We start from the raw sequence: 26,968 nt of genomic DNA, 5'->3' as shown, positions 1-26,968 counted from the left end.
AAAAAATCTCACATACAAGCATGAAATAATCCAGAATAACTTTTGATACTCAATAATAATTAAACACTGAAAATTCGAATCTCACAAACAAATAAAATCAAGGGTTTGTCTTCCTCAACCAAGTTCTAGAAACTAGCCACAACGATTCATGAAAACGAAAGAAAAATCAAAAGAAGAGAAAAAATCTAAGAAAAGTTGGAATAAAACCTAGCCGCCAAGGAATACTTGGTGTTCTATCTCCCAAAGTCTAATAATAGATACTGAAAATCGGAATTAAAAGTCTTAAATATAGACTAGAGTCCTTAAAATAAAAATTTCTCTTTCCTGAATTTTTTTCCCGAACTGCGCCGCTGGCTCGATCGGTTGAAGTTGACGGATAGAGCCAGCATTTCTATGTCCAAATTTTCCGCAATTTTTCTCTTCTGGTCGCTCGATCTGCTGAGTTTAGCAGATTGAGAGAGCTCACTTTTTTCCAGCGCGCAACGTTTTGGAAAATTTCATATCTCCAGATCTAACCGTCGGATTGAGCTGAAATTTGTACAGCAGCTTTAAAACATCGTGAAATTCATTCTGAACGATAGAGATCGGATTCGAGTCTTTGTAAAATTAAAAATGATTTTTTATCATTGCTGCTCCGTAATTCATTCTTGCGCAATAGCTTTTCCATCTTTTCCTCTCAAATTCATCTACCGTTTGCTCATTCTCCTTCTTCTCCTAAATAAAAAAAAACAATAATTAGGAACTATACAATGCATTTAATCAATGTAAATTCTCCTAATAATACAAATTAACTCAAATAAATATAGGAAAATATCACCACATCAAGAGTAGTACTTTTTGGCCAACAGTAAATTGCTTCCTCAAGATAAAGTTATCATGAAACAACTTCATTTTTGCTTTATAAATCCTTGAGTTCTCATAAGCCTCCAAACGTAGTTTCTCTAGTTCTTGCAGGTGCAGTTTTCTAGTCTCTCCGGCCTCATCCAAGTCCATGTTACAGCGTTTCACCACCCAATATGATTTATGCTCAATCTCAACCGGCAGATGACATGCCTTCCCAAACACTAATCTGTAAGGGGACATCCCAATAGGTGTTTTGTATGCGGTTCGGTAGGCCCAAAGTGCATCATCCAGATGAATACTCCAATCTTTCCTCCCTGGATTTACCGTTTTTTCAAGAATAAACTTGATCTCCCTATTGGAAACTTTTTCTTGACCATTCGTCTGGGGATGGTAAGTGCTGGCCACCCTGTGATACACTTCATATTTTTTCAGTAAAGCCTCAACAGTTCTATTGCAAAAATGAGTCCCTTGGTCGCTAATTAGCGCTCTAGAGATTCCAAACCTGATGAAAGTGTTAGACTTGAGGAAACCCACAACAACCTGTGAATCGTTAGTCCTGGTGGGTTTTCCTTCCACCCATTTCGATATATAATCTACCGCCAAAAGTACATAAACATTACCACATGATGAAGGAAATGGACCCATAAAATCTATACCCCAAATGTCAAAAATTTCACAAACAAGAATGGGAGTTTGGGGCATTTGATTTCTATGAGACAAAGAACCTGTTATTTGACAATTTTCACAGTTTTTACAAAGCAAATAAGCTTCTTTGAACAGAGTTTCCAAATACAAACCACTGTCTAAAATTTTTTTGGCAGTTCTTTTTGGTCCAAAATGACCACCACATGCATAATTATGACAGAAAACCAAAACCAACTTATACTTACTCTCAGGAACACATCTCCTAATCACTTGATCAGCGCAAAATTTCCATAAATCGGGTTCCTCCCACACAACTTTGCCTCACATCGAATCTTATTCTTACGGATTTACTAAGGGAAGAGGGAAAAATTCCACTAACCAAATTGTTTACTATATCTACATACCAAGGAATCATACCTTTAACTTGGAATAACTTCTCATCAAGAAACAATTCAGAAATAGGTATGGATTCTTCTTCCTTCACCAATCTGCTCAGGTGATCGGCCACTGGATTCTCGGTCCCCTTTCAATCCTTTATCTCAATGTCAAACTCTGGGAGTAGGAGTATCCACATTATCAGTCTTGGTTTTGACTCTTTTTTCCAATAGATACTTCAGAGATGCATCAAAATACACCCACACTTTAGAACCAAGTAAATATGATCTGAATTTATCTAAAGCAAAAACAATTGCTAAAAGCTTATTTTCAGTAGTTGTGTAGTTGCACTGTGCAGGGTCCAACGTCTTTGATGCATAATATATGACATGACTCTTCTTATCAATCCGTTCGCCTAGAACAGCTCCCACTGCATAATTACTTGCATCACACATAAGCTTAAAAGGCAAGGTCCAGTCAGGAGGATTGATTATAGGTGCAGTAGTCAGAATGTTCTTGAGTTTGTCAAAAGCCTCCTTGCATTTCTCTCCAAATTCTAAGGGCACATCTTTTTTCAATAAATTGGACATTGGAAAAGAGATATTTGAAAAGTCCTTAATAAACCTACGATAAAAACCTGCATGCCCAAGAAAAGCTCGAACTTCCTTAACGTTAGTGGGGAATGGTATGTTTGTGATTAGATCAATTTTTGCCTTATCAACTTCTATGCCCTTGGAAGAAACAACATGACCCAACACAATACCTTCAGTCACCATGAAGTGACATTTTTCATAATTCAAAACCAAGTTGGTTTCCATGCATCTTCTCAAAATCTTGGACAAATGATCCAATCAATCCTCAAATGAACTCCCATAAACAGTGAGATCGCCCATGAAAACTTCAATGCAATTCTCAATATATTCAGAAAAAATACTTATCATACATCTTTGGAACGTACCTGGAGCATTGCAGAGTCCAAATGACATGCGTCTGTAAGCAAATGTTCCAAAAGGGCACGTGAAGGTTGTTTTCTTCTGATCTTCCTGAGCAATGACTATCTGGTAGTACCTGAAAATCCATTGAGAAAACAAAAATAAGGTTTTCTAGTTAGCCTTTCCAAAGTTTGATCAATAAAAGGTAAGGGAAAGTGATCTTTTCTGGTGTCTAAGTTAAGCCTTCGAAAATCAATAACCATTCGCCAACCATTTTGCACCTGTGTTGGTACCAACTCATCTTTTTGATTTCTTACCACAGTGATGCCTGATTTCTTTGGTACAACATGGATCGGGCTCACCCATTTACTATCCGAGATAGGATAGATTATGCCTTCATCTAAGAGCTTGATGATTTCTTTCATTACCACTTCCTTCATTACCGGATTCAGTTTTCTTTGGAACTCTCTTATCGGTTTGGCATCATCCTCCAAAAGAATTTTATGCATGCAAATCGATGGACTAATGCCTTTGATATCAGCTAAAGTCCACTCGATTGCAGTTTTGTGCTCCTTGAGTACTGCGATCAATCTCTCTTCTTGATCCTCAGTTAATTTCTTTGATATGATCACTGGTAAAGTCTCTTCATCACCCAGATATATATATTTCAAATGATCTGGCAAACTCTTCAACTCTAGCTTGGGTGCCTGCAAAACAAAAGGTAGCAATTTTTTATGAGAGAATGAAATTTCAACCCTTGAATTTGTTACCCTTGTTTGATCAATTTCTTGTTTTGAACTTTCATAGGATTCAGCTAATTCTTCTTCCATATCCAATTGTGCATACATGTGAAAATTTTCAGTCTCACCTTCTTCCTCAAAAACTTCCTGCACAATTGAATCAACTACATGAATAGAGCATATAGAATGATTTTCACTTGAGTACTTCATAGCATCAAAAATATTAAATTTTACAATCTCTCCATCAAATTCGACGGAGAGGGTACCATCATCAACATCAATCTTGGTCCTAGCTGTCTTCATGAATGGCCTCCCCAATAGAATTGGAGGCGAATTCGACATGGAGTCCTCTTCCATTCGCAAGATATAGAAATCTGCGGGAAATATCAATTCCTTAACCTGCACCAAGACATCTTCAACAACCCCTTCCGGGTATGCATTAGAACGATCTGCCAATTGGATCACCACTCTAGTTTCTTTCAAAGGACCCAGATTTAGAGCACAATAAATTTAATATGGCATGACATTTATGGATGCACCTAAATCTAACATGGCACGCTCAATCTTCAAATTCCCAATAACACAAGGCATAGTAAACATACATGAATCCTTGAACTTATTTGGTAATGACTTTTTTTTATCACTACCGATACATTTTCTCCCGCACTCACTTTCTCATCACCTCTCAGCCTCCTCTTTTGGGTGCACAAATCTTTCAAAAATTTATCATATCTTGGAATTTGTTTTATTGCATCTATCAATGGTATATTGATTTCCACCTTTCTAAACATCTCCAACACTTCATTCTCATAGTCATTCTTCTTGGATTTTTCCAACCTAGAAGGAAAAGGAGGAACAACCACATTAGATATGCCAGATAAAGGAGAAGTGGATTTTACCTTTGTGTGCTCCTCGGATGTGTCTTTAACCTCCTTGTCCATATATTTTCCTTCACTAGTCTGCTTAGGTGAGGTCGACTCACTTTCGATCTTCTTTCCACTTATCAACACCATTCCACTTGCATTTTCTCCTAGATTTACTACCGTTTGTGATGGTAGTTTTCCAGAATTTTGAGCCTCCAAGTTGCTGACCGTAGTAGCTAACTGGGTTATCTGATTTCCTAGATTCTGAATGATGGCCCTCGTTTCCTGTTGAAATTTCTGAGTATTAGTTGCAAGGGCCTTGACAATTTCATAGAGACATACCTGAGTCAGAGGATTGTGTAGGTGATGGTTGTTTGTTATAATTTTGTTGTGGAAATCCTTGTTGACCTCCTTGGTTCTTGTAGCTGAAATTCGGGTGATCTCTCCATCCAGGATTGTAGGTACTGGAATATGGATCATATCAACTCTGTGGTTGTCCAGGAAAAAACCGCCAATTGCATTGGCTTGCTGCGTTGGATCTTATTGTAATGTTGGACACATATTCGTCGGATGTCCGACAACCAAACATATACCACAAGATTTTACCTCTTGTGCTTGTCCTACAACCAATTTTTTCTAAAAGAGATGTAAAGAATCTAATTTTTTATCAATGGGACTAACATTTAACTCTTTAACATGTTGTGGAGTGTTATTTTCTCTTGTTCCGAACTATTGAGCATTAGCTGTCATGTTGGCGATCAGATCACTTGTTTCTTGAGGTGTTTTGTTCACTAATGCTCCTCCACTTGTAGCATCAACCATGTTCCTATCAAAAACTGAGAGTTCCTCATAAAAATACTGAACTAAAAGTTGTTCAGAAATTTGATGTTGATGACAGCTCGCACAAAGTTTCTTGAATCTCTCCCAGTACTCATACAAAGTTTCTCCCTGTAACTGTCGGATCCCACAAATTTCCTTCCTAATGTTTGCTGCCCTCGAATCTGGGAAGAACTTTTTCAAAAATTGCTGCTTCATGTCATTCCAAGTTGTTATAGTTCCAGAGAGAAAATAATAGAGCCAATCCTTAGCTTTGTCAACCAGTGAGAATGGAAAAGCTCGCAGTGAAATTTTTTCCTCTGTAATCCCTTGAGGTTTCATAGTTGTGCAAACAATGTGAAACTCCTTCAAATTCTAATGTGGGTCTTCACCTGCAAGACCACAAAAAGTTGGTAATAAATTAATCAAACCAGATTTTAATTCAAAATTTGCTTTAGTAGTAGGGAATTGGATGCATAATGGCTGTTGAGTAACATTAGGATTAGCCAACTCCCTGAGAGTTCTTCGTGCTAGCTCTTCCATTGTGTCTTCGTGCTCACTTTCTTCCGTTTCAAACTCGGGGTCAGATTCCCTTTCAGATTCGCTCAAATTCAAATCCACGTTCAAACCAGGAGATGGATTTGATGCTTGGTTACGTAGTAGCCTCGCCTCTTTTCTCAACCTCCGAGATGTCTTCTCGATTTTTGGAATATATTCTAGTTCACATGTACGAGAAGAACGAGGCATAAAAAAGGAATAAAAATAATAAATAACAAAGCTTGAAAGAAATATTTATAAACACCGTTCCCCGGCAACGGCGCCAAAATTTGATAGGCTTGTCGTTAGCCAACAAACTTAAAATTCCTACTCCTTAACAAAACGAGTATAGTAGTGAGCAGGATCGAATCCACAGGGAACGGATATTTATTTCTTTCGAGGAATAACAAATAAAAAGGGAGATTTTTGGTTTGCAGTGAAATAAAAATAAAAAAATGATCAAGAATTAAATAAATGATATGAGAAATCTGACAGATATGAAATTCAATAATTAAACAAATTCTGATTCAAGGGGTTTCTGTATTTCAATTATATCACTGGTCATCGGCTAACAAATAATATATTCATGCAGTTTCTAGCAATTAACCTTAAAATCAAAGGGATAGCCACTAATATTTTTGTGTCCTCCTATTTTAATTGACCAAACCCAGCATCTAGTCAAAACTTATCAATAACAAATAATATATTCATGCAGTCTCTAGAAATATAAAAGATTACACCTAGATCTTATGAAGAAGAAAAATAAAATGAATTTTCTCTGCCTGTAACCGTCACACACGTGTAATGTAGAAGCAGAAAAATCTCCAAAGTATTATGTGTATGGAGGCTGATTTATTCTCCTAGGGTCATAAAAACTCCCTTTTATACGCCCTAAAAATCGTCCAAGATAAGCGCGAAATAATACCCACAGTTTCCATAATTTCAAAAGCTCCTCGGCTGGAATTTTGCGACGCACAGGTGCGCATAAGAATCGGCACGGGCACGCACATCTCTCAGATTCTTCTCCTTGATTTCCCTCAGGCAGCGCGGGCGCGCGGGTAAGGCTACGCGAGCGTGCATATGGCTCGGCTTCCAGTCATTTTTCTCTTCCAAATCTTGAACCATCCTCGCTCGTTTAGCCTCTTCCTTAATTACTTTGGCTCCAAACGACATCATTTCATTATTTCCAGTGTTTCCTAGCATCCAACACAAACAACAACAAACTACACATAAATCCACTCGAAACCAAGAAATTAACCAATAATATCAATATAAATTAAGCGCACAAAATTCACTTATCAACACAGCAGCTTTCAAGTCAGTATTTTTCTTTGAAAGAATAGAATTCATCTTATTCCTTTCAAACCAGTTAGCATACAGCTCTTCATACATCTACGAACATCTTCCATAGACATTGTTTCATCACCTGCATCAGAATTACACTTATCATTAGCAGTAGAGGAAGTCAAAGATACTGACCTTTGGGAGATGTTGCGGCCAGGAGTGGCAATACCTATGGCAACACCTAATGGATTGACTTGAAAGAACTTCTTTCTTTCCAATAGTGTTGTAATAGCTGTGTGACTTTCTTCATCTTCTTGTTCTTCATCTACTTCAGACTCTTCATAACTCAAGGATGTGTTCATCCCCTTTCAAATATTATTTGCACACTCATTGGCATAATGTCCAAATCCATGACATGCATGACACTGTATAGTGTCTATCTTCTTTGAATAGGATTCTTCTTTTCTTCCAACATAAGTCGAGTCTTTTGAGGATCAGGAAACTTCCTTGGTGACTGATGTGTTCCATCAATTCTTAAAGGATTGTTAGAGAACATTGGATTGTTATGTTTCTGATCAGACTTCTAATCTCTTTCATCTTTTTCAGATAGTCATTAATCTTTTTGGTGATGAGTGAGACCGTATCATCCTCTAAATCAGACTGAAGAACTTCTTGGTGGAATTGAACATAATCCTCATATGAGTCATTTGATGCTTGAAAGGCTGTTGATTTTCCCTTATCCTTCTTCTGTGCAGTAGTATTCATCTCAAACACTTGAAGTATGCTTATAAGTTCTGTCAACTTCATCTTTGAGGTATCTTTCACTTCGTCAAGAACCCAAATCTTCCCACTGAATCTCTCTGGTAATGACCGAAGAACCTTTTTCACCAGCTGAAATGACCCAAACTCGATTTTTTTTAAAATTTACATATATGCCCATACATATATGCATCTATGTTAAAAATAAGTTTTTCAAAATAATATAATACATAATAAATTGATTATATGCTAACAATTTAAAATTGTCTAACAATTAAAGAAAATCCATGCACGGAAGTTCAATAACGCAAAATGCAAAAGATCAAAGTAAAATGTCGAAACGCAAGCAACGACTACATTTTTCAAAACCAAGCATGAACAATGAAAATAGTAAACGTATGCGGAAATTAGTTTAATACAATCCCAAAATAAAATCTCATAAAGATACTAAAAAATAAATATTACAAAGGTCACATGTACGCTAGCCAGCTACGGATGCTCAGAGGCCACCCGTCAGCACCACATCTTGTTGACTAACATCATACTCACCTACACGCCATTTAGATCTAATGAGCCTAGATGCTCAACATGCTCTATCTTTAATAACAAATACTACATGATAAAATTGCATGCAAGAACATATCGTATAAAAATATCTTGAGATATCTTATGCATGCATGCTCGTAAAACTTTATGCTTAATGTTGAGTCATAAACATAACATCATCATAATCTTGATCATAATAATAATACTTAACCTAATACGTAACATAATAATTGCATGTCATAATCATAAAAATAATTTTCTGAGTGGATTATATCAGTGAAGTGCGACCAAAAACATAAACTATAGATCAATCTATAAACTAACATACGTGGCGACGAGATCCACCCAACCTTTGTGTCTTCCCTAGCCTCTTATGCGACTTCACCCAACCTTTGGGGATCCATAGGCTCATAAACATAAGTGTCACTTCACCCAACCTTTGGGGATCCATAGGCCCTTACACATAAGTGTCACAAATCACATCAATTTTCCAAAAATATTTTTTTTGCATGTCCATTATCTTATCATAATCTACATACATGATTTATGAACTTAAAAAATATTTTTTTCCTTAAAATTATGTCCGTAATAAATATTTAATTCATATTTCATAAAAATCATACATATATCAAAATATACATAAACATCTATTAAATATATATTCACGAACTATTTTATTTGTCAGTGGCTAGTACGAGTTGCTGGCCCCCCTTAACTTAAGCCCTTAGACTTAGTCAGACCCATTAATACTTACCCTTGCCAAAAATACTTGGACTAGCCCAATTATCCATAGATTTACCCAATTAGACTTATATTGACTCAATACAATTAAATTCCCTCAAGCCCAATTAATTCGGCACAGCAATCTTGACCCAATAACTATTTAAGCTCATCACACAAATTAAGGCCCATTTAATTAAATTTGGCACAAATAAACTTAATTAAATTAACAAGCCCAAGTAAAAATTAATTCAAGTCTAAATATAATATTTAAGCCCAAAAAATAAAATTCAAGCCCAATAAGAATTTTAATCCCAAATAAACTTGGACTCCTAAATTAAAATAACCCGGCCCAAAATAAAATAACCAGGACCCAAACTCATAACTTATGGTCCTAAACCACTTGACCCAACCCGGACCACTCACCCGCCAGAGCCCTATCCAGGTTGCCCGACTTGACCCAAACAACTCACTCACCCAGCTCAACCACAACTCACGCACCACACTATAGCAGTCCATATTCTAACCACGTCCAACTCGGTGGCCGGAGTACCGCCGACAGGACCACCCCAGGGTCTTGTCGGACCATTTGACCAGGACACGGCTCGAGCCATGGCTTTCATTGCTAGTCCATGAGCCACAAAGTACCCTGCGCAGATCACACACCACCACCACCAACAGTCCAATTCAAAACCCATTGGCCCCTATGCTCCGGCCGCCCATGCTCGGAGCCTTGCCCGCAAAACCACACCAGGTTCCTGCTAGACCACCTCGATACAGCCCTGGCTTGAGCCATGGTGTACATGGCTCAGTCTAGGGCCAGAACTCCAGCTCAAGAATTCTGCGCACCTCCGCTGTGCATAGCCACACATGTTCACGTTGGCCTCCCAACTCAGTGTTGTGAAAATTTCTCGCAAGCGTACGAGTGTCAAGTTTTAATATAGTGATAAAATCAGATATCAATCCCACAGGGAGTAAAATGAAAATATTCAGTACTTGTAATTAAAATAGTCCAAACTTTATCTAGAAAATCAAACTTTCAGAATTTTGCAGAAAAATAAAATAACAATGAAGTTTTTATAAGCACGCACACAACTTTCAGATAAAAATCAATCAGAGAATAATGGTCTAGAGGTTTAGATTTCATCTGGTTTCAACAACAATCAATCCTAATTAATTAATCTTCATGAATTCCAGTCAATTAATAGCCAAAAACACTTAAGTTTATTATTTCCCTCTCCCGAGCAAAAAATAATTTTTATCAACTACAATTCAATTCTAATATCCCTATTAAGAATTTATCACAGTGATCTATCACAAAACAATGTTCTTTTTAAAAGCTCTGTTAAAATTATACACTCTTCTGAGCTATATAAATAATTAACAGTGTAGTTTCTAATGGTCCTATTCAAAATCTCCTCTTCCGAGTGCCAGATTTTAAATAAATATTACAAATCAATTATTTATCAAGTAATTGAAAAGACAATCAATTCTAGAAAAAACAATTAATCTAGAAGAAACTCAATTCAATAAAATCAAAAATTAATGAAAGTGTCTACACCAGGTTCCATCCGACCTCTAGACTCTAAAAAATTAGTTCATAACAAAATTCTGAATAAAATAATAATTCATAAATCCAAACATATTCAGAATAAAATAAATAAAAAGTAAAGGAAACAAATTCGTTATCGACGCCGTGTCCGATCTCTCGATCTCTGTCTTCGTTCTTCAATTAAGCTCCGAATTCTCCAAGAAAATCTCACGATCACTCCTTTGAATTATTCTCTGATCTGTGTGTAATGTGTGTGGCGGCCCCTTTTTCACGATCAAAGAATTCCCTTTTATATGTAACTAGGCGGGCGCCCTTTAATCTCGAATTAAATCTCAAATCTTCAGAGCAGCAGCGCGATAGCGCTTCTTTCTCACTCTTTAGCGCTAACACTAAGCGCTGACTTTAGGCCCAATAACCAAAAGCCGAATCTTCTTTCTTTTGTCTGTTCGTTCTTTTCTTCTTTACTTTTTCCTTTCTTTTATTTTCTCTTTTCTCTTCCACAATAATTCTTCTTTTCCATTAATTTCTTCTTTTCTCCACCAAATCTCCATAATTCCCTACGACCACAAAAACAACAAAACACCCATATAAATCTGCTCGAAACAAACAATTAACAATAAAACACATAACTAAATTAAGTGTATAAAATACACTTATCAAATACCCCCAAACTTAGACTTTTTCTAGTCCCGAGCAAAAATATTCAAAACAATAATCTTCCAAAAACTCAAATCACCAAAAACAACAAGAATAGCAAAAAAAAATATTATGGAGCAATGGCCTCAGCAATGATTTCAAAAAAAAATAAAATCCAATCTCATCCAACCTACTAACACTTGAAAGTTTCAATCATAACCAAAATAACCGCACAAACTCACAATCTTCGCAACTCAAGTTCAAAACACCCTTATCCAAGTTCAATTCAAACATTCATAGATCATGAGGACTTTTCAAGGTAGCATAGGATCAAAATATAGGATATAAAATCAAAAACACTCACAATCAGGTAAATGTAAAGAATAATAGTGTGTGCGTGTTTCGATCAAAATTCATAATCATTAAAAGCATCAATCAACAGTCCATAGGCTAAATTCTCGCAACTCTTCTCCACTAGTATATTGGGTAACTGAAACTCGATCAATAGGACTTAATCAGCTTATAATGTAAGGCCTGGCTCATGGCTACAAATGAAGTATAAGAATTCAAAATAAGAGTAATTTAATGCATAAACTCTAATTCCAACTCCTTTTTCATTCACAAATCTTCAAATCTTCAATCCATTCCAATTTTCAACTCTTCTTCTATCCCTCTTTTTATATCAACAAATTTTTTCACAACTTTTTCAACCACATTATTTTATAACTTTTCAAACCTCTTTTCAATTTTTTTTTTCTATTACCTCTTTCTTTTCACAACTACCTTCTTCGTTTCAATTCATCAACCACACCATTCCATATTCACTAATAAAAACTAGGAGCATATAATATTTTAGCATTGAAATTACTCCCTTAAAGGTAGGAAATAGTGTTTAGGCTATTCAGGTAGTCAATGTAGGACCTTGAAATAATGAAGAATGAGGGCTTTATCACACGTTTACACGCATGCCATTCGATTTTCAATAAAGCTCAAACAAGGTACTAGGGATAAAATATATAATTAGGTAGCTTGAAAGGCTCAAACGAATTCAGAAAAATCGCCTAAATCATTCCTAATCACAGTTTTGTCCGTATTTCGCCTCGAAGAGTGTTCGAACTAGTTCTAGACAAGTCTCAATCCATAATTAATTCATACAAATATCAATCAGTGCATAAAAGATTAATCATCAGCAGTAACCGATGATTTTCACAACAAGTTCAGATTATTCTCGTACCTCATAGTACTAATATACGTGTAGGCTCAAATAGGCAACTAATGATAAATTATGTCAATAAAAATTAGGCCCAAAGTCTCAAACAATGCCTTAATCATTTCTATGTCTGTATGTCTCAAAAATCAGATTCAAGCATTAATCACAGAGTATATAGGAAATTGTTCATTCAATTGGTTCCATTTTGTTTTTCAAAAATATTCGTCAGATAGGTAGACAATCATGGATTTCAGTTATAGCACAAAATTTTTTTTCTCATCAGCCATGCATCCATTTCTTTCTTGATTTCTTTTTAAACTCAAAACTTCAACTAACACAACAAATAAACTCAACAAATTTTTTTTTTATCTATGATGCACAATATAATCAACTAAAGAACTTTCAACCAACCAACTAATTCAACTAAACAACACGATCAGACACTGATTCACCCCCCCCCACCCCCAAACTTAATATAATCATTGTCCCTAATTATTAAAAATAATAAAAAAAAACAAGGGACTCATACCTTAGACACCGAGCATCAGGACTCGATGTAATATCAAAAGCTTCATAACAAATTTTCGCAGCCGCCACACCAACCTAGAAGAGGTGGATAAGCATCCTATGAACATCCAAATGAACCTGGAAATAATTCATGAACACGATAAGACACAAAAATTGAATCCCAAAGAAAAGGAGACAAGATATCTCGCTTAATGTATAAGCAAAGAAGAACGAGTGCTAGGCATGACAAGCTTCAAATGTGCGATGGCGCATGCAGCTTGGAGGTAAATCGTTTGGGCAAGATGATATAGGTTGCTGGAAGTTAAAGCTGTGCATGGATGTGTAGCTGCATGGAAGAGTAGCAGCTGGATGGTTCGCACAAGATGAGGCACAGATGTAGAGCTGGATGGCGCATGGAGGTGGTGGGGTTGCGCTGTTGTGGAGGCTCAAACGCGCATAATGGGTAGCAGATTGAAATGCTATCGCTCATATATTCTTGGGTTGCTGAGTTTCGGATGGCTAAGGCGGTTGCTCAAGGAACTTGCGCAGATGGGGGGTGGTTGCACGTTAGCACTATAAAAAGCGCATATGGGAAGTCATTGGCGCAAGGTTATGCGCCGTTGGGGGGGCTGGAGCGCGATAGCGCTGTGTAGAGCGCGATTGCGCTATGGAAAGCGCAGGCTGGTGAGCGCGATAGCGCTGAAGCTGGCGCGGATGGGAGCTTGTCAGCGCTTGGAGGTGGTGCGCGGTTGGTGTGCCCGATAGCGCTTAATGTAGCGCCTTTGAGCTGCGCGATAGCGCTAGGTAGTGCGCTGTTCTTGAATAACTGAAGCAAAACGTGTGCGCGGGCGCTCAAAAGGAGTAGGGCGGGCGCGCCTCTAGTTCGCAAATCAAGTCAATTTCTTCTAGGTATGGCGCGGGCGCTCAGATTAATGGGGCGGGCGCGCCGCTTGCTCAACTTTGAGTTTCTGGAGCCTGAAAAATTTTGAAAATTAAGAAAAATTAAGCTCAAAAATTGAAAATAAAAATACTTAAAAACATCTAAATAACAAAAATTAAATAAACTGAAAATAAAAGCAAATAAAATAAAATGCTTGGGTTGCCTCCCAAGTAGCGCTTGGTTTAGAGTCGTCAGCCCGACTTTTACCGGTGTTAGATCTTCCCTTTCTCTTTTACTCGCCAAATAAATTCCACGAACCGCCTTTTAAGTTTTGCTTTCCTGTTCTTCGTGGTTTTCTTCGTCGATAAATTTGGCGCTTTACTCTTTGATTCAACCTCAAAATCAGCTCTTGGACAACTCTCCAACTTCACAACCGGTTCAATTAAGCACAATTCTTCAATAGGTGGATTGGGTGCTTTCGTGAATAAGTTGAAGACCACTTGTTCGTACTCCACACCCATCGATAATTCACCCTTCTTGACATCTATTTTGGCATCAGCAGTAGCCAAAAACGGGTGTTCAAAAATCAGCGGAGCACCATGATCCGCTTCAATATCCAAGATCACAAAATCCGCTGGGAAGATAAATTTATCCACCTTGACTAGAACATCTTCAACAATTCCTAGGGGTTATGTAATGCTCCGATCCACCAATTGCAATGAAATCTTATTCGATTTCATGTCTCCCAACTCCAAGGCACTGTAAATAGATAATGACATTAAATTAATACTGGCCCCTAAATCACAAAGTGCATTATTAAAATGAGAACCACCAATAGAACAGGGAATAGTAAAACTCTCTGGATCCTTAAGCTTTTGTGGCATTTTCTTTTGAAGCACCGCACTGCACTCTTCAGTCAGATTGACCACCTCGTTCTCTAGCAGCCTCCTCTTCTTGGACATCACCTCCTTGATGAACTTCGCATAGTTTGGCATTTGCTCCAAAGCTTCAGCAAAGGGGATGTTGATGTGGATTTTCTTGAAAATCTCCAAGAACTTTGAGAACTGCTCATCCAATGCCTTCTTCTTGAAACTTTGTGGGTAGGGGAGTGGCGGCTTGTACATCAGTTTCGGGTCAGGTTCAGGCTCCTTCTCTTTTTCCTCGACTTTTTCCTCAAATTTCTTCTCTGCAACAGTAGGGATTTGGAATCCAACTTCTTTGCCACTCCTCAACTCGATGGCATTGCACTGCTCCTTGGGATTTACCTCAGTGTTGCTCGAAAACTGGCCTCTTTTATTGTCCTTCAGTGCGTTCGCCAACTGCCCAATGCTAGTCTCCATGGATTGCAACACCGCGCCCATGTTGGCCATGTGCGTCTCTAAACTGTCAAGGCGAGACTCAGTTCTCGCCATTCTCTTACCTGATTCCTATACAAAGGTACTAACAACATCCTCCAAAGATGGCTTACCCTCACCCTTAATTGTGTTGTATCCCGGAGGAGGATTCAACACATTGTCATTGTTAGCATAAGAAAAATTTTCATGATTACGCATACTAGGGTGATAAGTATTAGGGACAGGATTACCTCTGTAAGCTCCATAACCTCGGTAGCCATTAGGATTCATATAATTAACTTGCTCTGGGGCATGTGATCCTTCAACTCCAGTTGAATCTGCAACATTAATCTTATTCAAAGAAGCTACCTGTGTAGTCAGTGCAGATAATTGAGCAGTGATGGATGTGAGAGGATCCACTGCATACACTCCAGCTGGCTTCTTGACTCTCATATGCTCAGATGGCCATTGGAAACTATTGACCGTTATCTGCTCCAGCATATCATAGGCCTGCACATGGTCCTTAGCAAAAATGGTGCCTCCAGCAGCAGAATCTACATTCATCCTTGTAGGTGCATTCAGTCCGTTGTAAAACCACTCGATCTATTCCCAATCTGCAAAATTGTGGTTAGGACAACGTCTAAGTAATTCTTTGTACCTTTTCCATGCCTCGTAGAGCTGTTCAGTGTCCATCTGTCTAAAAGTGCTGATTTCGATCTTCAATTGGGTGGATTTGGCAGGTGGAAAGTACTTTGCAAGAAATTTTTCTGCCATCCCCTCCCAAGTAGTGATGCTTCCTAGTGGCAGTGACTGCAACCAACTCCTTGCTTGATCCCTGAGAGAAAAAGGAAACAAGCGTAAGCGAATAATATCCTCAGACACACCATTAATTTTTACCGTATCGGTTATCTCCAAAAAGTCCGTAGGTTTAGGTGAGGATCAGCAGTGGCGCTCCCATTAAATTGGTTCTATTGAACCATGTTGATCAAAGACGGCTTCAGTTCAAAATTATTGGCATTAATGGTCCCTCAAGCGATTCCAGAATAGTGAGCCTGGATCGTCGGCATGAAGTGATCTCTAACTGGAACCAAGGGAGGTTGTTGTTCTTCTTCTTCGGCCATGTTATTGATTTCTTCTCTTCTAATTCTTCTCAAAGCACGTGCAGTGCGCTCGATCTCCGGATCAAAAAGTAAAGAATTTGCACTTTGAGATCGTCGCATAGACTGCAATTAAAATTAAGAAGAAATCAATTAGTAACTTAAAATATAAAAAAAACTCTAAATTAAAATCTAGACTAATTGGTAACAAGACTAAAAAATAATCAAAATTTACTCCCCGGCAACGGCGCCAAAAACTTGTTGTGAAAATTCCTCGCAAGCGTACGAGTGTCAAGTTTTAATATAGTGATAAAATCAGATATCGATCCCACAAGGAGTAAAATGAAAATATTCAGTGCTTGTAATTAAAATAGTCCAAACTTTATCTAGAAAATCAAACTTTCAGAATTTTGCAGAAAAATAAAATAACAATGAAGTTTTTATAAGCACGCACACAACTTTCAGATAAAAATCAATCACAGAATAATGGTCTAGAGGTTCAGATTTCACCTGGTTTCAACAACAATCAATCCTAATTAATTAATCTTCATGAATTCTAGTCAATTAATAGCCAAGAACACTTAAGTTTATTATTTTCCTCTCCCGAGCAACAAATAATTTTTATCAACTACAATTCAATTTCAATATCCCTATTAAGAATTTATCGCAGTGATTTATCACAAAACAATGTTCTTTTTAAAAGCTCTGTTAAAATTATATACTTTCCCGAGCTATATAAATAATTAACAGTGTAGTTTCTAATGGTCTTATTCAAAATCTCCTCTCCCGAGTGCCAGATTTCAAATAAATATTACAAATCAATTATTGATCAAGTAATTGAAAAGACAATCAATTCTAGAAAAAAACAAGTAATCTAGAAGAAACTCAATTCAATAAAATCAAAAATTCATGAAAGCGTCTACACCAGGTTCCATCCGACCTCTAGAATCTAAAAAATTAGTTCATAATAAAATTCTGAATAAAATAATAATTCATAAATCCAAACATATTCAGAATAAAATAAATAAAAAGTAAAGAAAACAAATCCGTCGTCGACGCCGTGTCCGGTCTCTCGATCTCCGTCTTCGTTCTTCAATTAAGCTCCGAATTCTCCAAGAAAATCTCACGATCACTCCTCTGAATTATTCTTTGACCTGTGCGTAATGTGTGGCGGCCCCTTTTTCACGATCAAAGAATTCCCTTTTATATGCCCACTCAAAAGCCCACTCAAAAGCCCATGAAAATAATTTCCCGAAATAATAAAAACACTCAGATTCCCGATCGGGGCGGGCGCGCAATGTAACTAGGCGGGCACCCCTTAATCTTGAATTCAATCTCAAATATTCAGAGCAGCAGCGCGATAGCGCTTCTTTCTCACTCTTTAACGCTAACACTAAGCGCTGACTTTAGGCCAATAACCAAAAGCCCAATCTTCTTTCTTTTGTCTGTTCGTTCTTTTTTTCTTTACTTTTCCCTTTCTTTTATTTTCTTTTTTCTCTTCCACAATAATTCTTCTTTTCCATTAATTTCTTTTTTTTTTCCACCAAATCTCCATAATTCCCTACAACCACAAAAACAACAAACACCCACATAAATCTGCTCGAAACAAACAATTAACAATAAAACTCATAACTAAATTAAGTGTATAAAATACACTTATCACTCAGCCACTACCAGGAAACTCTCCAACTACAAACCAGCCCCCAACGAGCCCAACTAACCACCCAAATAGGGCCAGCAGCTGCTCGAACCAACTTGGACAAATAACCAACAAGAAATTGGGCCACCAATGCAAAAAGGCAAAATGATGAATAGCATCTTAACTATTTAGCTACCAAACAACATACAATGCAACAAATCATGATTTTTAACATGAAATGCAGAGGTTATATGATCTAAATGGGTGATAAACAAAAGATAGATCATTCCTTAGCTCAATAATAAGAAATATGTGTGCGTAGCTTGAAACGGGACGATTGGAATGCTCAAACTCCTTGAAATTTTCTTCAAGTTCATGAGGTGAGTGCAAGGTGAGGGATCGGCAGCCTCTAGCTGCAACTTGAGCTCCAAGAAAACGAGAGGATGAAGGTGATAGAATGAATTTAGGGCTTGAAATTTGGTTTAAAAGTTCATGGGCTTAGAGCCTTGTAATTAAAAATGGTTAAGAATAAAATGACATTAGCCCAACATAAAATTTTTGGGCATTAAAATTGCTAATTTTCGAAATAATTAAAAGTCCAAATTTTAGAATGCCTTAAAAGCCCTTAAAATGACTTATTTAGGTGCATAATAGACTTTTAAAATTTTTATATAAATAAAACCTAAATTTGTCTATAAAATAAGTCTTAAAATAACTATTTTAGGCTCTTAAAAATATTAGACACAAATTTCTATTAAAATTTTATCTCGATCTTCCACGGTCTCGTCTACACGCTCGCAAATCAACTTTTTCTCAAAAATTCATAACGCTCAAAATAATATGGTTAAATGTAATAAATTAATTTGAAACACATAAACATGGCACGTAGAAGTCATTTCAATTTATTTTTAAAATAATTAAATTCTTCTAATTATGCATACGGTTTAATGTAAAATAAATTCTAGGCATTACAACTCCCCCCACCCCTAAAAAAAATTTCGTCCTCGAAATTGAAGTACGTGCCGAAAAGCTCTAGATAACGCGTCCGGAAATTGGCCTCGGCCTCCAAGGTAGCCTCCTCCTCAGATTGATTTGGCCATCGGACCTTGACCATGGGAATAACTCGCATCCTCGGCCTCCGCTCTCTCGCGCCAAGATCTGCACTAGTTTCTCGTTGAACGACAAGTCTGAAGTCAACTGCAGAGGCTCATAATCCAAAACATGAGATGGATTAGAGATATACTTCCGCAACATCGATATATGGAATACGTTGTGCACAGCCGCAAGATTAGGAGGTAGTGTTATTCGATACGCTAACGTACCAATGCTCTCAAGAATCTATAACGTACCAATAAACCTCAGACTGAGTTTGCCTTTCCTACCAAAACACATCACACCCTTCATGGGCAATCCTCACAAAGACATGGTCTCCAACGGCAAACTCGAGATATCTTCGTCGTCGATCAGCATAACTCTTCTGACGACTCTGTACAGTCATCATCCTATCTCGAATCCGCATCACAATATCTGCAGTCCTGAGAAAATTCTCTCATCAACCTCATCCCAATGCACAGGTGATCTACACCTTCTCCCATAAAGAGCCTCATATGAAGCCATACCTATAGACAACTGATAATTGTTGTTATAGGTGAACTCCACTAGAGGTAGTCTCGACTCCCACAAGCCCTGAAAGTTGATCACACAGGCACTTAAAAAATCCTCAAGGATCTGAATAACCCACTCTGACTGACCATCGATCTGGGGATGAAAATAAGTACTGAACAACAACTTCATCCCCAAAGTTGCATATAGACTCTTCTAGAATGAAGAAGTAAACCTCGGATTCCTATCTTACACAATCGAGATTGGAATCCCATGAAGTCCTACAATCTCTCAAATGTACAGCTCTGTATATTGAGTCATGGTGAAAGTAGTCTTCACCAGTAAGAAATGTGCTGACTTGGTGAGTCGATCGACAATCACCCAAATATTTGTGCACCCTCTGGCGCTCCTTGGCAACCCAACTACAAATTTCATAGTGATGTTCTTCCATTTCCACTCGGAAATAGGGAGTGGTCGAACAACTGAAAGAGTGGGTGCTCGGTGAGCCAACTTGTGGCTAAGGGCTTTGATGACTCTATGTACAAACAATCTTTTGTTTAATATAATTTACACTTTTATAATGGCGTTTACTTTATCTTTTATCATATTATTATGTTGTGACATACTATAAGATGTTTAGATGAAGACCTTGAATATACTATAGTGTATGTAAGATGTGGTAGCACATGGGGATGGCTATCATGAAACACATCTTATAGTCACTGTATATTCTAAACAGTTCCTAGTCGATTGAGCCGTCTGTTAATAAGGATAAGGATCGCTCGAGATTGAGACTAGCATTTGCGATGCCGAGTACCACGTTTCATTGGTATGAAACATAGAGATGTTCAAAGCATGCAAATGGATATTCATACGATGAATGATCGAACTACCTTATCTGGAATTTCCAAGTGGTTGTCACTTATCGAGTGGATAAAGTCCGCGGTTTTGGTTGTACACCATTAGTCCTTACTACTTGAAACATCATTGAGACTCTATATGCTAGTACTGTACTTTGACTCGTTTATCGACTCTATTGGGGTCATCAGGTGTCGGGATTGGGTACAGTTATGACACATATAGGAGTCGATGCTTTGTTGTCAAGGATTCACCACATACTTGCTAGTGTGGATATCCTATGCAATCTGAGGAGATATTAGTGTGATGAATCTCTGGCCCGAGTACATGATGTGTTTTAAGAAATGGTTTCATAGTAGCACATGCGATGTCACTATTTGATCTTCAAGATGCATTGCATAGTTATCGAATCTCGAACGACTCTCGATTTACCAATGGTTGTTGATTCGATCGGGATATATGGATGAAAGGACCGTACTGTACGCTAACCAAAATCTATTGGTTCTTGTAGGAACTATCAGTGATACCTAGGGAATCATGGGGCGATGTTGCTAGGCGCTCTTACCATGATTCGATGGGCAAGTCGGAAATTGTTGTTCCGAGTCACAAGGAGTTGTGAGCCCACGGCTAGCTGTATCCCTGAACCATTGAGGGTCACACAAGTAATGGATTTTTAATCCCCGTTGAGATAATTAAATTTAAAGAGTTAAATTTAGTGAATAAAGAAGTGGGACTTCTTATTTAAGAGTAGAGGAGTAAGATTTCCTAAAATGACAAAGTGATGGACATTTTTGGAAACCACTGAATTCGGATTCAGAAAATTTATCTTGACTTTAAAAGATGCAGAAATGGTTTCTGTGCACATTGGTGAAATTGGTTTATCAATCTGAGTCACGATGAATTTTATATTAATTTCTGAACATGCGGGCTTTGCTTGTCAAGCTTGAACTTATGACTAATGGGCCCTAAGCTGCTAGCAGCCCACATTATAAATAAGTTATTGCAGTACAGAAATTACACAACAGAGGTCACAAAATATTTTTGAAAACCCTAGTTTTTCATCATAGTGGCCGCCGCCCCCTCCCCTCTCTGCTCTGAAAATTCCAGCCTGTGAATTTTGAATTTGCAGTCTGGTTTAACGGATCAAATTCGTTAATTCTCTTCGTAGAAACTTCTGATAGATTTTCTAGTGCAATCTATCAGAGGGATTAAACTTCTGTTCGTGGACCTGATTGAAGAATTGTTCGTCCATCAGTTCCTGGGATATACAACAAGAGCAGAGTTATCTGTTGGTGTCCATAATCTCGTTTCGAGATTCAAGGTAAAAATTTAATTGTTATTTAATTTTTACACGCACAATTTAATTGTAAAGTTTTGATACCCATGATATGGAATCGTTTCATATAAAATTTTAAAACTTCCGCTGCACCGGGTATCAATTCTGATTGATCTGATCACAGTTTTCCAACAGTGGTATCAGAGCCAGGTTGCTCAGATCAAGCGATTAAATTAATCGATTGTACAAAAATTTTTAAGCCTCGGTTTTTGAAACAAAATAAAAATTAAAATTTTTGACGGGCAAAAAACACGGGCAGCGACGTGATCGCTGCCCAGGGCAGCGCACGGCACTGCCCAGGGCAGCGATCGTCGCTGCCCAAGGGGCAGCGACGGGCTGCCTGGGATCGTCTCGGGCGGCCCGGGAAATTTTTTTTAAATTTTTTAATTAAAATTTTAATATGTTAAAATTCTATTTTTGGTCCGATCGAAAATTGTTTTTGATTGGTCCATGAGGCGTCGGATCGAATTGTTCGAGTCCAAAAATTTTAAAATTGATTTTTGGATAAATTTGAATTTTTGGAAAATTTATAGATTTTATCCGTTAAATCAGATTTTATGAAATTAATTATTTTTGGTACAATTGATGATAAGATATGATCTTATGGAAATATTGAGTAAAATATGATTTTATGTATAAAATTGGATTTTATATGTAAAATATGATTTTATTTGATAAAAAGATAAAATATGATTTTGTATGTAAAATAAAATTTTATATATGGAATATGATTTTATCCTTTTTAAATTTAATTGCCATTGTATGTTATCCAATAAATTAATTTTGAATTAAATATTATTGGATAAGGATGATCGATTGCCATGACCAATTTTGTAGGTGTATGTTAGGAATTTACATTTGTTTTTATTGTTGTTGGATTTATTAATGGGCCTGGTTTATGGCCCAATATGAATTGTCATATGTAATAAAAGTGGGTCTGGTTTATGGCCCGTTCCCACCCCTTAAAATGTATCCCCTACTTGTCATAGTTATTTATTATAAATACATTAGACTTAGTGGGAGATGAAGATTTGAAGACGGAGGTGGGCCCAGCAGACAATAAAGACTGAAGAAATGTAAATTGGAAACTCAATGTAATAGGATTGCATTGCATACCTGCATATTATCTAGGATTGGACTTAGACTCGTGATTGGCAACCACGGGTCTATTAGAAATGGAATCGATCATCCTATATAATATATGATATTATCGTTGTATGCATGTTTTAGACTAAATTGTATGAATCCCGCAAGCATACAAGTTTTAAATGATGAGACAAATTTTCAAAATTAAAATCCCTCATTTTAAATATGATTTAAAATTGATATCAAGATAAATAAAGGAAATTTAAATATTGTTTAAATGTTCCTACCTTCCATCAACGATCAATGTATGAGATGCTACCCGCGAATACGGTCCGGCTCATATTATTGGGGGTGGCCCGTTCGTCGAAAAGCTCTACATTGGATCGACACATGTTGTAAGTTGGGTGGAACTCCCATGGGATCGGCTCATATTATTGGGGGATCCACATGGCGACCGTCCATCACAACTTAATATTGATGGGTCATCTTGACATGTCACAATAAACGGCGTCATATTATTGGGCCCTTATTGGACATGAGATAAAAACGTGGAGGTTGCTTTGGAAGCAATTGGGCTCTACCTTTTGAAAATTATGGTTGACTGATATTATTCGGGACCATAGTTTGTCAATTGGACTCCATGTTCCCACTAAGAAAAACAGTTTCCCGTTTTTACTAGAGGGTAGTGAAATCGTTAAAATAGTGGGAGTGAGATTCATAAAATAAATTTCGCCTATTTTATGTCTTAGTAAATTAATTAAACAATCACTGATTATTGTCTGTTTCTTTTCAGTATTTCATTAAGATGAATTCGCGCAATCCACTATTCTTGTAGTAGCCCGAACCCTAATTGAGTAATTAAAGGATTAATGCTAATTAAATAAATTGGGGATTGGACGGATCGAAAGCTCCGAAGGGACGATCGGAAGCTCCGATCGGGATCGGAAGCTCCGATGAGGATCGGAGGCACCGATGATATTACGTCATCCATGACGTGTGGCTGGATCGGAAGCTCCGATCAGGACCGGAGGCTCCGATCACCCCTATCCGAAGTCAACAAGTGATATTTTGACACGTGGCAGATCAGGATCTTCGAAAGCTCCGATGGCAGGATCGGACGTTCCGATCGAGGTTCGGACGTTCCGATCGAGGATCGGAGGCTCCGATCGTTGTCTATAAATAGAATGCCGAGGCTTCATTTCTCCTTGCCAATTCCGGATTTCCTCTCTATTTCTAGTCATATTCGAGTTGTTCTAGTCTTCTTAGGCTTGGTCCGGAGGTCAGCGAGGCGTTCGGTAGTCGTAGCGGAGTTGTGCCCAAGTTTTGGAGGCACCGACATCAAAGGGCTAACGACGGACGAAGGTATAGCTTTTGCTTCCTATAAATATTTAGGAGTATGCAATAGCTTAGTTAAGGCTTTTAGAGCACTTTAATGATAGTAGTATCATTTGGCAGTGTAGAGCAGACTATAGGCGTGGACCTAGAGTTGGTAGAGCTTGCACTGTTTTGAGGTACGAAAGTACTGTTCGAGATATCCTGACTGAGTATGCATGTATTATGTGACTGCATGATTTATATGCCATGATATTATGCTGCATTCATTTGCATCTTGCTGTATCTCTTTCGAGATGTCTGTTAGTAGGGTTGTACCCTATCCTGTTAGTGGATGGACTTCCATTGATTTGGGTCCAGCATATCCACGGTTATCTCGGTATGGGAGCCACCTCCTGAAGCGACGGCACAGCGTGCTACATACCAGGGCCCGGTCTGTCTCTGTTATCTGATCCTTGACCTCGAGTCAATAGGGAGTTCACTTTGCATGCATGTATACTCATACTCTCGTACTGAGCGTTTTATGCTCACGTCTCGTACTCTGTATTTTCTGGACACCCTATTCCATGGGGCAGGTTTGCGATTGGACGAGGAGGGTGGATCCAGGAGGGGCTAGTCAGTGGTTGGCCAGCTGGAGCTTCGCTTAGGTTTTATTACTGTTGTTTGGGTTTATACAGCTATTCGAATTGGTCGTATATTATTGGATAAATTACAGATTCCTTTTCTTGGGATTGTATAATGTTTATGGTTTCCGCAGTTTTTATTCTGATATCTGTTTGATTAAGTTAATTGCATGCCTAAGTTCTGTTTAGTAGGTGATCCAGGTAAGGGTCACTACATTTATGGTATCAGAGCATGCAAAAGATTTCTTGGGATTTAGTCTCATCATGAGGTATTTTTGTAGATGTCAAATCGTGACGACCAGAGTTCTCATGGCAGTATTGGTGGGCGTTGGGGTGATGCCGACCGGGAGCCTCGTCGAGAACGGCGTCATCGTCACCATGACGACGAGCGTTTCACTGTGCGTCGATTCTTAGCTATGGGTCCTAAGCCCTTAGTTGGAGGTGAGTCTCCGGAGGATGCGGAAAACTGGTTAGACCGCATGCAGACGACTTTTCAGACTTTCCGATGCACCGAGGAGCAGAAGATGGAGACTCTGGGTTATCTTCTGGATGGGCGTGCGCGCAGGTGGTGGAGGTTTACTTCTGCACCTTTTGTTGCGGCGAGAGGAGTGGCCACCTGGGCCGAGTTCCGCACAGCTTTTCAGAAGCTGTATTTTCCTCCTGCACTCCGTCAGTCGAAGGCAGGCGAGCTATTGAGTCTGCGACAGGGAGCCATGTCTATTGATGAGTATCAGCATAGGTTCTTTGATCTGCTATCCTATTGCCCCGAGATTGCTGACAGCTCTGGGATGAAGTATAATCTGTTCCTTCAGGGCCTTAACCCTGAGATCCATGACCGTGTGGCGGTTGGCGACGACATGTCCTACGAGGGTTTGGTGAGCCGTTGTCACCAGGCGGAGGACAGCATTCGGCGGAACAGGTCTTTCCCTCAGTCAAGACCTGCTAGTTCTTTGGGTCCCCGTGCCCAAACTTTCAAGAAGTCTGGATCTTCTTCTTCCTCTGGTTCTGGAGGTGTTGTCCGTTTCGGTAAGAAGGACAAGTGTGACCACTGTGGGAAGAACCATCCATCCGACAAGTGCCGCAGAGCTTCTGGAGCTTGTTTCCGTTGTGGAGAGACTGGTCATATCCGGAGGGATTGTCCACAGTCTGGGGGAGGCGGTTCTGGATCTGGTTCAGGATCGGGTTCTCAGACCACCGTTCAGCAGAAGTCGCAGGGACAGTCTGCTGGGAGTTCTCATTTGAGGCCACGAGCTTCTGGCCAGGTGTTTGCCCTAAGACATGATCAGGCTGTGGAGGAGAATGAGAAAGTCATCGCAGGTACATTTCTGCTTTATGGTATACCTGCTCTTGTACTCATTGACACTGGTGCATCTCATTCCTTCATTTCTGCACGTTTTGTTAAGAGGCATAAGTTACCATGCATTGCACTAGACGTAGTGATGTCTGTTTCTACTCCGACGGGCCAATCTGCTTTGGCTAAGCGTCTAGTGATGGGTTGCCCTTTAGAGTTCGAAGGGAACATTCTGTTAGCGAATCTCATGGTCCTGGCGATGGACGACTTTGATTGCATTCTGGGAATAGATATGCTGACTACCTATCGAGCTTCAGTGGACTGCTATCAGAGATTAGTACGCTTTCATCCGGAAGGGAGTGAGAGTTGGTTTTTCTATGGTGAGGGAGCGCGACCCCCGATGCCTTTGGTATCAGCATTGAGAGCCTGTCGAGCTCTGGAGTCTGGCGGGGAAGGCTACCTTATCTATGCAGTTGATTTGTCCACTGAGAGTATTGGGTTAGAAAGCATTCCTGTTGTGGATGAATTTCCAGATGTATTTCCCGATGAGATTCCGGGTTTTCCTCCTGCTAGGGAAGTCGAGTTTGGCATAGAGTTGATGCCGGGTACTTCGCCTATTTCTAGAGCACCGTATCGTCTGGCTCCGTCAGAGATGCGTGAGTTGAAGAATCAGTTACAGGATCTTTTGGACAAGGGGTACATTCGTCCTAGTGTATCTCCTTGGGGAGCTCCTGTTCTTTTCGTGAAGAAGAAGGATGGGTCGATGCGGCTGTGCATTGACTATCGGCAGCTTAATCAAGTCACTGTGAAGAACAAGTATCCGTTGCCTCGTATTGATGACTTGTTCGATCAGCTGCAGGGCACATCAGTTTACTCCAAGATTGACTTGAGATCTGGGTATCATCAGTTGAGAGTCCGTGATCAG

General features: G+C 38.7%; 1 protein-coding gene across 1 annotated transcript; it reads right to left on the bottom strand.

Moving 5' to 3' along the window:
- Positions 1–813: 813 nt before the first annotated feature.
- Positions 814–4,878, bottom strand: LOC140889605 (uncharacterized). The gene is made up of 9 exons (XM_073297323.1): positions 4,183–4,878; positions 4,075–4,099; positions 3,770–3,984; positions 3,566–3,682; positions 2,976–3,502; positions 2,822–2,931; positions 2,501–2,626; positions 2,306–2,419; positions 814–1,568 (listed from the first exon to the last, which is right to left on the bottom strand). Exons 1-9 carry the CDS (start codon positions 4,876–4,878, stop codon positions 814–816), a joined length of 2,685 nt encoding a protein of 894 aa, XP_073153424.1.
- Positions 4,879–26,968: the final 22,090 nt, after the last annotated feature.

This window comes from Henckelia pumila, chromosome 3 (assembly GCF_033568475.1).
Source record: "Henckelia pumila isolate YLH828 chromosome 3, ASM3356847v2, whole genome shotgun sequence".
Lineage (NCBI taxonomy): Eukaryota > Viridiplantae > Streptophyta > Magnoliopsida > Lamiales > Gesneriaceae > Henckelia > Henckelia pumila.
This window is presented reverse-complemented; position numbering and strand designations above follow the sequence as displayed.